This window comes from Drosophila virilis, chromosome 5 (assembly GCF_030788295.1).
Source record: "Drosophila virilis strain 15010-1051.87 chromosome 5, Dvir_AGI_RSII-ME, whole genome shotgun sequence".
Taxonomy (NCBI): domain Eukaryota; kingdom Metazoa; phylum Arthropoda; class Insecta; order Diptera; family Drosophilidae; genus Drosophila; species Drosophila virilis.
Genome location: NC_091547.1, coordinates 6243821 through 6257784, shown reverse-complemented (window position 1 = coordinate 6257784; position 13964 = coordinate 6243821). Strand labels below are relative to the sequence as shown.

The window sequence follows — 13964 nt, the reverse complement described above, 5'->3', positions numbered from 1 at the left end:
AGCGCCATTGTATATAGATATAAGGTGCCTATTGTATTATAGTCCATATTGATTGATGTCCGGCCATTCAGTTCTGTCGCTGGGACAGCAGACCCTTGACCAGGTTTACCAGCAGCTCCAGACCCTCCTGATTGTTAGTTTTATAATAGGGCAGCGCCTGCATTCGGCTTAGCCATTGTGTTAGCTTTGGATACTTTTCGGCGTCGATGGGCGCAAATGCTGCCGCCGTGGACACCGTTGCCACGCTGCACAAATCCGCAATGGTCAGCTTGTCGCCGGCCAAATAGGTGCCCTGAGACAGACACTGCTCCAGGCCATCATAGGCCTTTTGCATGTAGCTAATGCGATCCTCGGGTATCTGTGTGACACCAAAATAGATCACAGGCTCCACAATGAAGCGCACCCGGGGAAACAGATGGCCGCAGTCGTAGTATAGGCGTGCATCTATCAGACGACGCTGTGCTGCATCCTTCGGATACAGTGCCACGTCCGGCCCGGCATATTTATCCGCCAGATAGCTGCAGATAACGTGCGAGTCGCTCACCACGGTGCCATTGTCATCCAGCACGGGAATCGTGTGCTGTGGGTTGAGCAGCAGAAACTCTGGTGTCATATGCTCACCTGCCTTCACATTGACCGTGCTGCAACAGAAGAGCGGGCGGGGGGAGTTGAATGAAGTGCATATGCAACTGGTTTGTTGGCTTTAACGCCAGTAAAGAGTATTTTAGCTGCCCCAACTGAGATGTGTATTTCAATAGGTATGTTGTCTGACATATTAGAAAATTTTGCCAATTTTCATAAGCAATTAACATACACTTAACACATCAGCACTTACATAAGCTTGACTTAACAGTGACTTAACATTCAGCTCAAGAGTCTTTTTATACATATATGTTATATTGTGCATTTAATTCAAGAATATAATAGTAAAGGTTTTGGCAATGAACGTGTGCAATATATAAACAAATGCTCACGAATTTAACAGACGAACTTTCATTAACCTGCACTATGTTAAGTATTTAACATTTCGTTAACAGTTACTGTTAATTCGACTGCACTTCACTAGCTTAGTCGCATTCCACTCGAAAAAATCAAGTCGATAAGCGCGTGGGGCATGTGAAAGTCGATAAGCTTTTTGCTTTTTGCATTTTGTTTTGTTTTTTTTTTTTTTTTTTTGTTATTAAACTCACCGCAGATCCAGTTCGAGTCCCAAAGCAGCGGCTGTGAGCAGCACCGCGCGGCAGGGCGGGCTGCGTGGCGCATAATAGAGAACTGGTTTCTTCGTGGTTCTGTGGGAGAGAGTTATAGTCACAGATAAACAAGATAAATAATAGTTAATGTTGATTGTCGCTTTGCATGCGCGAGAAACAAATAAACAGTAATAAACGAAATTGAACTTACGCAGCGCTGCTCATTTTTTATTAATTGTCAGCCGAACAAGAAAAACACAAACTGTTCAATGTGAAGTGCGAAAAGCAACTAAAACGAGAAAGCTGCGATCACATTGACAGATAAAGTGAGAGCGAGAGAGAGAGAGTGGGAGCTAGAGAGCAAAAGCTTAAAGCTCAGCGCAATTTGAATTTAATTTCGTGGCCAGCACAAAAGTATGCTTTAAATAATTGATGAATGGGCGTTGACAGAGTCGCAGAAAAAATAAAAAATGAAGGAAAATTTCGAGTCAATTTTAGGGGGGCTGCGGACAAAACTTTTCGGTTAGAGCGCACAAATTAAAAACTTTTCAAAAGAATAACAAATGCAAACGCGCAAGTTAAGTGTAAACGACTGCGCAATACACTGTTCACTGTTTTATAAGTTTAAAGTTTAAAGAGGCAGCAAATAGTCTGCAGCGCTTGCAGGCTCTTCAAATAAAACTGGAGTTTCCGGATTGCTAAATTTAAATACTCTTCTTCACGAATGGGTAATATATTGAGAATTTCATGCCCTTTTAGTCGGACTTTACTGCCTAACCTATATACCCGCTTTCACTTTAGAGTGCACAGCTCTCTTGAAGTTTGGGTCCAAATAATTGTTGTGCTATGCGGGCGCAGATTTTTGCATTTAAATGGGTTATACACTTGATGAATTAATTTACTTATGTGTTAATTAAATAACTGGCAATTCAATTAAGGAGCTCCTGCTGTTGCCGCGGCATATTCAATTGTTAAATGATTTGCACGTTTTTTACGACAACAACAACAACAATAACAGTTAAGCGGATTTGCCCCAAAGCAGCCCTTGGGCCAGGTGCAAAAATTAAATTCTTTTAAGCCGATTTCCGTATTAGTTAATAGCTCAGCCGAAAAATGCGCACGCGACGCGATTTGCGTTCAAGTGAACTTTAATTGGATTTTTAGCCAAATGATCGATATATGTATATATATATATATTTATCAGATGCGATACGGCTCCAATTGGAATTTGTGCCTGAAGTGCTGCTTGGAGTGTGCTCAAATATTTGGTCACGCGCCGCAGCGAAATGGAAATGCCAAAGCCCCAAAAGTCGAGACAGGTCGACAAGTGGCGCCTTGGCATGCAGGTGAGCTCCTTGCCAAGGCAGCCCAGTGACAGGCAGTGTATGGGAGATGGCGAGTGGGAGTGGATGGTGAGGGGGGTGAAGAGGCTGTCAAGTAGAGATGTGCGGGGCTCTCAAGTTTTGAGGCTTGGCATTTATTATGCTTTATAAAGCACGAAAACCAATAAATATATTAGATAAATATATTATACTTTTTTATTTTGTGAAAGACATTTTGTATATTTCCTTAATAGGCGTTTCATTCAATTATTGTTATCGATAGTTCGTAATAGGAATGAGATTGACAACGATAAATAGTTATGATAAATTGGTATTTATTGTTATTCATCGTGCATTTGTTTTTCGTGCTTTTAAGCTGACACGAAAATGAATTTCGAGGCACGAGACCGTCATGCTAGGCCCGCGTCCATCTCTATTGACAAGGACCCAGGGCTGTCAAAATGTTGTGAAAGCAATTTACAGTTATTAAAGCTTTTAGTGCGATCAAAAGTGAGACGCCTTTGCTTGTCCTGGGCATTAAATTTAATATCGTAATTGAGTAATTTCTTCAGGCAGGTGGCTGTTCTTAAAGTGGGTTTCTCTAGGGGAGCGGGGGCTATGGCTGTGTTGGGCCTATTGAAAATCATTGACTAATTGATTGCCATTTGACGAGCGACATTTATCTTCATAACTTAGTTTTGTGCGCGTTTAATTGAAATCACAGACAGACGAAAAGCGTGTGAGATTAATTGCCGCAGAAGGCGGCCATTAAGGATTCGGACATGGACATGGACATGAAGATGGAGATGGAGATGGAGATGGACATGGATACGCACTTGAGTGCTGCCGCTGGCATTGTCCTGTGGCGCGCTTCAAGTGGAAAATCTAGTTTTATTAATGGTTTCGCCAGGACAACAATAAAGCGAAAGGCGTGCGTGGGTTCGCCTCAATTGCGCTGCATTTCCGTCTGACCCAAAACATAAATATTACTTAATTCCCAGCCAGCTCGATCTCTGCCAACTCTCTCTCTTCCCCTCTTTCTGGCTATATGGCGATTAATAACAATTAAATGTCAGTTGGTTTTGTTGGCTAATTGCTGGCATTGAACGCTGCGGCTGGCTTTAAAGCTGCCAGCCAGCCAGCCAGCCAGCCCAATGCCAAGGACTCGTTGGGCCACATATAATGAAAATGTGCCAGGAGACAAGTGTATGCATGAGAGGACATCAGATAAGGCATAATAAAGATGTCGCCGTATAAAGCGCACCCACCCGACTCCCAGGCAGGCGGCTTTTGTTTTTATTGGAAATGAACTGGCGACATGGGGGCCCAGGCAACTGCCTGGGGTGGTACCCAGCATCTATATATACATGTATATAAATCGTTGGCTAAATTAAAAGTGACATGCCATTACTTGGATATAGATATGAAACAAGAGGCAGTGCTCGAGTCGGCACTACACGACCAGCAGATGCCCTGTAACCGAGCTCTTGCTTATTCTAGATCTGTGTCTACTACAGAAGAACCTGCATATCAAGTTGGCTCTCTCTGGCTTTTAAAAACTGCAAGATATGCACCAAAAATCTGATTTTTAATTCGATGATTATCGATATCTTGGAAACGGGCTTAGATATTGTTGTCATGACATTAGACATTGCAAATTTAAAGTCTCTAGCTCTCATCGAGATAGGTCAAAGGAGATAGACAGGCAGGCGGAGGGTAGGGCGAACAGATGGGCTGTTACATGCATTTAAGCAAGCCCATATGACCCATTGAAAAGTGGGTCTAGGGTAGAAAAAGCAACCATTTAGCCAAGTGGCCGAGTCAAATGAAGGGCAGGCCCAAAAGCTGACGGCCAATCAATGGCAACTCCGGCATGCAAATAAAATGGACCCCAACAACAACAACAGCAGAGAACAGCCAGAACTTAAAGCATTCTTTAAACGCTCACTCAACTAAATACACTCAGAGAAATCGAGCAGGATGAGTTGCCGCAAATTCAGTTGAATGAGTTCTCTATTCATAATTTTCAAGAATGATTTCATTTCATTTCATTTCATTTATTCGAATGCCTGAATTCAAACTTGTAGCCAAAACTTGAATACCATTTTTGCTTTAAAAATGAGCAAACATAGAGAAAGAGAGAGAGAGAGAGAGAGAGAGAGAGTGGGAGAGAGTTAAAGTCAAGAAAAATGAAGAGGAAAATGCAATTCGAGCGTTTGTTCATTTGTAATTTGAGTTCTTTGTGGGGATTTGCCTGTGCTTAAACAAATTTATTAGCATGAAAATGGATTTTATATACAAACATAAAAGAGGATGTTGACTTCATTGAAATTAGGGGATTATTGGAGGTCATTAGTGAAGCACTCTGATTATAGAGATTTTAGCATGAGTTCTTGTAAAAATGTTGCTTTTAGAGCGGCGGAGATATGTCGTTTCAAAACGACATAATCCCACATAACCATTATCATGGCGGAGGTATGTCGTTTTGAAACGACATATCTCCGCGGAAATTGTTGTGCATCTACCTGCTAGTCATTTCTGTTCGCCTAGTATTTTTGCAAAATTTCTTGTAAAAATGTTGTTTTTAGAGCGGCGGAGATATATCGTTTCAAAACGACATAATCCCACATAACCATTATCATGGCGGAGTTATGTCGTTTTGAAACGACATATCTCCGACATAATCCCACATAACCATTATCATGGCGGAGGTATGTCGTTTTGAAACGACATATCTCCGCCGAAATTTTCTGTGCATCTATCTGCTAGTCATTTCTGTTCGCCTGGTATTTTTTCAAAATTTCTTGTAAAAATGTTGTTTTTAGAGCGGCGGAGATATGTCGTTTCAAAACGACATAATCCCACATAACCATTATCATGGCGGAGGTATGTCGTTTTGAAACGACATATCTCCGCGGAAATTTTCTGTGCATCTACTTGCTAGTCATTTCTGTTCGCCTGGTATTTTTGCAAAATTTCTTGTAAAAATGTTGTTTTTAGAGCCGCCGAAATTTTCTGTGCATCTACCTGCTAGTCATTTCTGTTCGCCTGGTATTTTTGCAAAATTTCTTGTAAAAATGTTGTTTTTAGAGCGGCGGAGATATATCGATTCAAAACGACATAATCACACATAACCATTATCATGGCGGAGTTATGTCGTTTTGAAACGACATATCTCCGACATAATCCCACATAACCATTTTCTTGGCGGAGTTATGTCGTTTTGAAACGACATATCTCCGCCGAAATTTTCTGTGCATCTAGCTGCTAGCTGCTAGTCATTTCTGTTCGCCTGGTATTTTTGCAAAATTTCTTGTAAAAATGTTGTTTCTAGAGCGGTGGACAGTTCCATATATAAAAAGCTGTGCATGTTATTGAATAATATTTGAAACTTACAGGGAGACAAAACATTAAAATGAATCTTGGAATGCCTTTTAATTAGAATAAGTTTAAAGAAACCAGAATTTCGATTCATTTAACAGATTGAATCTATTTGACAACTTTTATTGAATGTAGAAAAACGCATTGGCCTGAGCCTCGGCACATCTGAGCACGAAGTTTGGGGTCAAAGTCTTTGAGAATATAAAATATTTTAAGGTTCAAAGAAACAATTATCTCTGAAGTGAAGCTTCAAATTCATTCGCAAAGATCTTTGAGAAAATGTATTTGATATTCGCCAAATCCACAGCTCTCGGATAATTGAAAACTTATGTTTCGGCTTTAAGATTTTCCGCACATGGAAACTTGTCACGCTTGTCAATCTTCTCTTGAGCAACATTTCCTATGGCAGCTATATGAGAAAGTGGTTCGATCGATATATTTTATGTAAGCACAGCCACATCTATGTCAAGTTCTATGAAGATAGCTTTAAGAGGAGCAGAAAATTTATGAGCATGGCACAAAATCATATAGGTTTTTCATTCGTTAAAGGTTAAAGGTTATTTGCTTCGAAGAAAATGATTGTAATTCGATAGTCTTTCTATTTTTGCGCTTGTCAATGGGAAATTCGCATTCCCGTTCGATTTCTAGTTTTGATTTTTCAGTGCATTCCTGTGCCAAAGGTCGCCCTGTCGCTGTCCATCAATGTCCAGCAGCGCCTTCAAGCTGACCTCCTGACCTCCATCGGGCAGCACGACAACAGGGTAACCAAAAAGAAAGTGGGCCGCATTTTTGGCAGAGTCAAGTATGCCGCCAGCTGGCCTCGGCCTTTAATTTACTTGGCTTGGTTTTTCCGATATCGTTCCGTTATCGCTGCGTGCGGAAAATCGTGTGAGCAGTTTTCCGCTTTGATGTCATTTTATTGAACTTTATTGGAGCATAAAAAAAGAAATGCGAAATGTTGCTGCTGTTGCTGCTGCTGCTGCTCATAAGACTCTGTCAGATGGCGCGGCTCAGATTGCAGGTGATGCGCATGCATGAACCAGGTAGGCGCAGGGGGGGGGGGGGGGGGGGGTGGAGGTTGGCTTGGCATATGCTGTTAACATACGTTTTTATAGCCGTAAAAAGCGCTCGCATGAATATGGATTTTTCTTTTTTTTTTTTTTGTGTGTGTGTTTCGCGTTTGTTTTCTTATAAAGCTGGAGCCCTGTTGGATGCGTTGGACATTTTATTGGTATTGTTTTTGAAGGCCGCTGTCGGCACTCGACCTGGCTGCTGTTGATGGATTAGCGAGCGTTAGCCAAACAGCCAACGTTGCCCCCAAGTGCTCGCCCACTCCGCACTCCATGCGGAGCACGTTCGTCCCCGTTCAATGCATCATCAAATGGTCGCAAAAGCTTGACAGGCACACACGGCACAACTCGGCACAGCTGACAGGGCCGGGTCCCTGAAGGCATTAGATTACATTGTTTTGTATACGTTAACAGAGTTTGGCCATTAGGCAGTCCAAAATACCAATTGGGAAATCCTTTCGCCAGCTCAACAAGTTCTAATTTGCTGCAGAGCTCGAGAAAAACAAAAAACTCTTTTTCAATCTGTTGATGGGATTATCAGGTTTTCGCATAAAGCTGAGTGAAAGAAATGCTGTTGCATACATTAAGCTTCACTTTGCTAGCTAAGCTTATCGAAGTGTATTTTATTTTGGAAATATAATAATAATGAAAGAGCTTCCGTCAGGATGTGGCAGAGTTGGTGTTAGGCTCTTAAGAGATCTTCGGTTTATGGGATATTGAAAGTATTTATCAATTTTAAGCTAGAATCTCAGATAACAATACATATTGCTTATTTTGAATATAAAAAACGTATTTAATATTATTTATTTCTCATTCGAATTGAACTGCCGATCAAAATTTGCGAATTGCAAGTTAATTAAAGTTCGGTTAAAGTTCATATTATACAAAGGAACGAACGGATGTTTAATTAAATATAGCTTCAGAGAAGCACATGTCAAATAAACCTGTCCAATTTCAGCCACAATTTCATGTACTGCAGTCGGATTTGTTGAGTGTTCTAACCAAGCTACATCGGATTTGAGAGCAGATACAGATACACAGACACACACAGATAGACAGAGTGCAGATACAGATACAGATACTTAACCTCAAGTTTAATGGCAGCTGCCGTCGTTTTTCAAGTGCTGTGTTGCAGGCAGCCTGCACTCATGCAACAAAATGTTGTGGCTTCTGTGCTGTCTAACTGTAATTTTCGGAACAGTGGCAGTCAACGAGTCGACTGCTGCTGCTGCTGCTGCAGAAATTTTCTGGCCAAGCGGATTAAGTTTCGGCTGCTCACATTTGGCAACTGAGTGCTTGGCCGGGCTGTGGCAGTGGCATGTTGAGGCGCCTTTTGTGGCAAATAAGTTGATTAAATGTGAAATTGTGATGCGTAACATAAATCGCAGCTGAGCAGCAACAATGCGTACAAATTGAATTTCTATAAGGACGACTGAAAAAAACACCTGAAAAGCTGCTGATTTTGTTAGAGGTATATTCAGGCACATACAAACGTATTTAGATTGTTTTCCTGTTGGGTTTTATGAAGCCATTTATGCGTTGAAATTGTATAGATTTATGAGCATCTAAATTCCTTTTTTTTTATGTATATATTTTTCTTGGGTTTTGTGGCCCATTAAACATTGACCCTTTTTTTTTTTTGGTCATAAAACGAGAAAAGTTGTTGAACGTAAATTACGCATACGCAGCGTATGCAGCGCTTGCAAAATTCACAAATGCTAATTGGCAGCAGGGCTGCCAACTGGGCTGGATTTTGCACACACACACGCGAGCACTTAGTAAATCAATTAATTTATGCAGCAGACACTCTCAGACACACACACACACACACACACACACATGGGCGTGCAAAGAGCAGTCCGCTGGGCACACGCAACAGGAGATTCAATTACAGGCGATGCCGAGCATAGGAACAAAGAAACGAAACGCTGCATGGCGCTCAGCAGCTTATTAACTATTGAAATTGATTGGGCGCTGGGGCAACCTATTGATGGCAGCCGCTGTAGCTGGGAGGTGGGAGTGAAAGTGAGAGGGAGAGCGGAATACGGGAGAGCGCTATACGATATGCTAATGCCCAAGCAACAACCCATTCTTAAAGCTCTTGTTGTTTTTGCTACCTAATCGTGCTTAATTTGCTGCAGACGAACAAAGACACCTGCGTGCCTGCCTGCAGGGGAGAAGGGGCAGATGGGAGGGGGTATGGAATGGAGCTTTTTTGTTTTTTTTTTTTTTTAGGAGTCGCTTGCCAAAAGTTCGTTGGCATTTAGCGGCTCACGGACGCGGCGTAACGGAGTACGGCGTAACTTTCGCCGTTAAACTGAAGGTTTTTATGCTAATGTTAATGAATACCTTGTGCACGGTTCGAACGGTACATAAATAATGTGAAACAATTCTAATTACGTTTTAAAGCCGCACTTTAATGGCGTATTCTGTGCAGATGTCACGTGTGCCAGTTACAGTTCATAAATCTTGTTACCTAATTTGCGACAACGGCACAAAAGAGCATTAAATCCTTGTTTGCGAGACTTACATATGTGAGCGTGTCTCTCAGTGTGTGTGTGTGTGTGTGTGCGTGTGTGATGGGGCTAAACAAATGTTTGCTGTCTAAAAGGGTTGTTTTATCTCCTGCAAATGTCACAAAGCGAAATGTGTGCCCCAAAAAAAAAAAAAAAAGCACTCTTCAACCGATTTGTATATGCCTCATTCTTACGCTCAATGCAGGCCATAAATGTTTAATAAGTTTGTGTTGCAGCTGTCGCTGTTCCTTTTTCATAAATAATTTAATTAATAATGTCTAATTAAATGCACGTCGAATTACTAAAGCGACTGCATGTTGGCCATTTTAAATGCGCGCCAAATGTGAACGCAACGAAATGGAAACTGAAACGAATCGAGAGCTGAGCACAATTGTTAAAAGCTCGCTCCCTCTGGCGCTTATCCTGGCCGCAGTGCGCTCATTGGCGCTTTTGCTTCGGCGCCGCGCGACGATGCTGGCTGCCCGGGACTGACACACATCGCCAGGTAAACGGCTGCAGCAGCCGCAAACAGTACCAAAAACAACAACAATATGTAAAGCCGCCTGATCCCTGGCTCACATTGTTTATCTTATCAGCGCGCAGATGGCCAAATGTTAATGGTTACATGGCCAACCCAACCACCCACCTATACAACCACCCAACTTAACAGCACAATTGCGCGCTTGAAAATTGTTCAGTTTTTTGTTTGTTTGTTTTTTTTTTTATTCTGTTTTTGACAGTTCATAAAACAAACAAATAGTCGGGGACTACAAAAACAAACTGTTTTTGTTTACACACTCTAAAAAGTTTGTTTTAGCGGCTCGCGCAACAGTTTTAATAGTCCCAGCAACATTTGCTGGCCTCGCAACATAGTCCAAGCTGAGCTACAAGTGTCCCTAGCGCAACATAGAGCACTCACTGACACTTCATACCCTGCCCCGCGCTCTAAATGCGCACGTGGACACACACACACACACACACACACGAAGAACCGCTTCGCTCACTCCCACGCTGCTCACACTCTCTGCGTTCGCGGTCTGTTCCATTGCCAAAGCGTTGCGCTCGCCGAAGCTTTTGTGCCCATTCGGAGTGCTGGCATTTCGTTTTGCCATTTCAGTTCCTCGTTGTAGTTCAAAGCGTACGGTTCGTCTAAGCGGCTGCAAGAACTGCTTGAAAACATTTGAAAAGGGAACAAGTTCAACTTAGCTGAATGCGAAACGTGCGCGAAGTGAGCAGCAGCAGGCAGTCCCATTGGCCGACTGAGTGAAGTGTAAATAACTGTAGTTACCCCGCATCCTACACGACCCCCTTGCTAACTCCCAACACACACACACAGACACACAGACACACACGCGTGCGTTTATGTGCGTTTCATCTTGCATCTGTTTATGTTTGGTCTTGTGTTGTGTTCTCGGTTCGATAGCGTTGTCAATCCCGCCCACTGCACCGCACTGCCCCCCTTACCCCTACCCAGCCATGAGTTAACCATTAGCCACTGTAATAATATGCTTAAATTATGTGCGCGTTCTGCTGCCTTCTTACTCATTATTAATATTATATTCCGTTTCACTCTTAATGCCTTTTGAGAATTGCAGTTATTTATTTTTTAACGGCATCCGTTGAATTCGTTTGCATTTATCATTGTCTCCGCCCTTTTGCCATTGCCATTCGCATTCGCATCCGCAACGGTAATCTTGCCATGTTGATGGAGATTGATATTAAAATGTCAACAATGCTTGCCAATATCCAATTTTATATATATATATGTATGCATGCAGATGTGTGTGTCTGTATGCGTGTGTCAAGTGTTATCGGCACAAAAACCAATTAGCTGTTAGCATTGCAAGCACTCAACAGCCGAACAGCCGACCGCACGCCCCCGCCGCCCACGAATCAGTGGCAATTGGTCAAACAAAAGTTTGGCGCGTGGAGCCCTTTAAAAAAACAAAAGCGCTGCACACTGTGCACAGTGCACTGTTTTAATTGAAAAACTTCGCCAATTGAACTTTAATCAACAACAAAAGAGACCAAAACGGGGGAGGGGGAAGAGTAAGCAAATAAGTAAATTGTGCAGGCAACAGTCCAAGGACAAACTTCTGCAGGTTTCGCTCTAATTTTCAATTAAAAATACACCTCTCCCCCGCCCCGCAACCCATACCCATACACACACATCAAAACCCAGGCAAATAAAGCCAAAATGGCTGCCAGATGCATTGACCACAACAACAACAACAACAACAACAAGTTCTGAAGTTTTGATCCTTTAGCTTGTCCAGCTTGAGGCTGGCTCGTTCCATTGTTCTGGCAGCTTCCTGTACGCTGCTGCTGCTTTCCCTCGTCTGCTTTGGACAGTGAAAAGCTGCCTTCGAATTTTCAGGCTGCGAGCAATTAAAATATGCATAAAATGTAAATGAGAGAAGACCACTTGGCAAACCCTCAGCCCGCCCCTCCTTCTATAAAAGCGCCCGTCTTAAGTTTTCCCTTTTAACACAAATCTTGTTTAGCGCAAACGAAACAATTTTGTGCCAACTCGTGTAATTAAAGTGCAGCAGCAACAACAGCAACAATAGAAACAATAACAAAAAAAAAAAAATAACAATAACAAAAGGACAAGTGAATGAATAAAATTTAATTATGAGATAATCGTGAAAACAAAACAAACAAATTAAATAACATAAACGCAAAGGAAACACATTAACAGTAAGTCCAAACGAAAAAATGCAAAGTGTGTGCGCGAGGGAAAGGGGGGAGGGGGGGACGGTGGATTTGCAGGACATGCTGCCAACTAATTTGTCCTTGTTGACCAGCAGCATCCCATTTATCAGATCAATAAAAAAAAAAAACAAAAAAACGCATTCAGGCTGAAAGCGTATTTATTTTTAATCTAGCGACGCTTTTCCATAATTAGTTTTAGTTTGCCGCGCATGGAAATGTGGCCAATAATTGCCACGCCCACATGCTGTGAATGCTTTTAGCGGCCACGCGTACATATTAACCTAATTGAATACCCATCAGCGTGGGGGCTAGTTGGGGGGTTGTGGGTGTGGGCCAAAACGAAGCCTGGCAATTACGCTCTCTTTATTTCTCAGCCATAAACAATGCCGCATCCTTTTCAATTTCCGTTGGACTAACAACAACAACAGTAAAAAAAAATAAAATGCGGCATTAAAAATGTTTATGACACACGCAGCTGGCCCAGAAAACGTAAAGGTGGCCGGCCATGTGCCATACGATTAACTGGGCAAGTACCGAAATTCCATTCATTTGCCATTTTTCCGGCAGCTCAGCCTTAGCCACAGATTAGACCCGACAAAAAGGAACAACACAGAAGAAAAACAGTTTGGGCCAAGTTGCTTTTATTTTTTTGCTTTACAGTTAATTACAAGTTGCTGCGGCAACTTTAACTTCAGCAACGTGCCACAAACAAAGGCACAAACAGCAAAGTATATATACCTATACATAGTTATGCCCATATACATATCGCGTATATACACCAGACATATGTATATATATGCGTCTTAATACTGGCGCATTTTGGCATTTATGTGGCATGAAATAAGTTTGCAGCGCCATTAATAAACGTGCCACAATGATACTCTACATATGAACAATGCCACAGCGGGTGTCCTGGCGTGTGCGTGTCTTTGTGCCTGTGTCTGTGTCTGTGTGTGTGTGTGTGCCTGAGTGCGTGGGCGTGGCACATGCGGCGACGCTTCTAATTAGAGCTCTGGCAAGCAGTTGATGAGGGTAAATTGGCAAATAATTAATCGCCGGTTAATTAAGGACTTACATGAGCCAACGTCGTAGCCAGCTCAACCTGCTCCTGCTCCTTTTCCTCCACCTCCGCCCCGTCCCGCTGCTGCTTTGTGGCTGCCGACAATTTTGGTTATTTGCTAATTAAAAAGTATTTAAAAGGAATAGTGCAGCAAGAATTTTTTCAAATTTAGTTAAAGGCATGGCATGAGAAGGCACATAAATGCAATATTAAAGTTTGCATGAATATTGTCCGTATAGTCAATTTTGACGTCCAGTTTTTAGTTAAAAAATTGTTGTATTAGAAAATGTTTTACTTGTCCAGAAACACATGTTATTTTATATGTATTGAAAACAGGAAAATTCCTGAAATATTTCAATCTAATCAAAGAAATATAAACCAAACAAGTTACTTTAAATAAAATTCAGATAAAAATTAAAACTACTAAGATGATTAATTATTTTATACAATTTTGTATTACATGGCATTAAAGCTGGAAACTTCCAGAAAAAGTTTCATTCTAATCGAAAACTTTAATAATACGAGTATTTCCAAATACAAAACAAATAAATTTTATATTGTATGACAACAAAGCTGAAAACTTTCTGAATAATTTCCATTGAAATGCAAAATTATATGATATTAATCTATGATAAAATCTTCAAAATACTTAAGTTATTAAAAATGATTTATATATTATTATTATATTAAAAAAGCGTCTCTTAAAAAGA

General features: G+C 41.5%; 2 protein-coding genes across 11 annotated transcripts in view; one reads left to right on the top strand and one right to left on the bottom strand.

The window, feature by feature from the left end:
- The window catches only part of LOC6624884 (protein qui-1), a 73571-nt gene that overhangs the window by 12294 nt on the left and 47313 nt on the right, over positions 1 to 13964 (top strand). For 5 of the 10 annotated variants that reach the window (XR_004303922.2, XR_004303923.2, XM_070210247.1 and 2 more), the window contains exons 1-2: positions 10595 to 10749; positions 11984 to 12179. The exons of 2 other annotated variants lie outside the window; for them this stretch is intronic. The gene's annotated coding sequence lies outside the window, so the exon portion shown is untranslated. Of the gene's footprint in view, positions 1 to 10593; positions 10750 to 11983; positions 12180 to 13964 lie in introns of those variants that run through there. 3 more of the 10 variants (XM_070210244.1, XM_070210243.1, XM_015174692.3) reach the window with 3 other exon arrangements.
- GstE11 (Glutathione S transferase E11) lies at positions 8 to 1504 on the bottom strand. The gene is made up of 3 exons (XM_002050937.4): positions 1402 to 1504; positions 1191 to 1289; positions 8 to 641 (listed from the first exon to the last, which is right to left on the bottom strand). The coding sequence occupies exons 1-3, from the start codon at positions 1413 to 1415 to the stop codon at positions 68 to 70; spliced, it is 687 nt and encodes a 228-aa protein (XP_002050973.1). The 5' UTR covers positions 1416 to 1504; the 3' UTR covers positions 8 to 67.

What these genes read in the sequence shown, in the direction of transcription:
- GstE11 (XM_002050937.4), bottom strand. An exon ending in GGACTCGAACTGGATCTGCG is followed by an intron (nt 642 to 1,190) that starts GTGAGTTTAATA and finishes CTTCTGTTGCAG; the next exon opens with CACGGTCAATGTGAAGGCAG.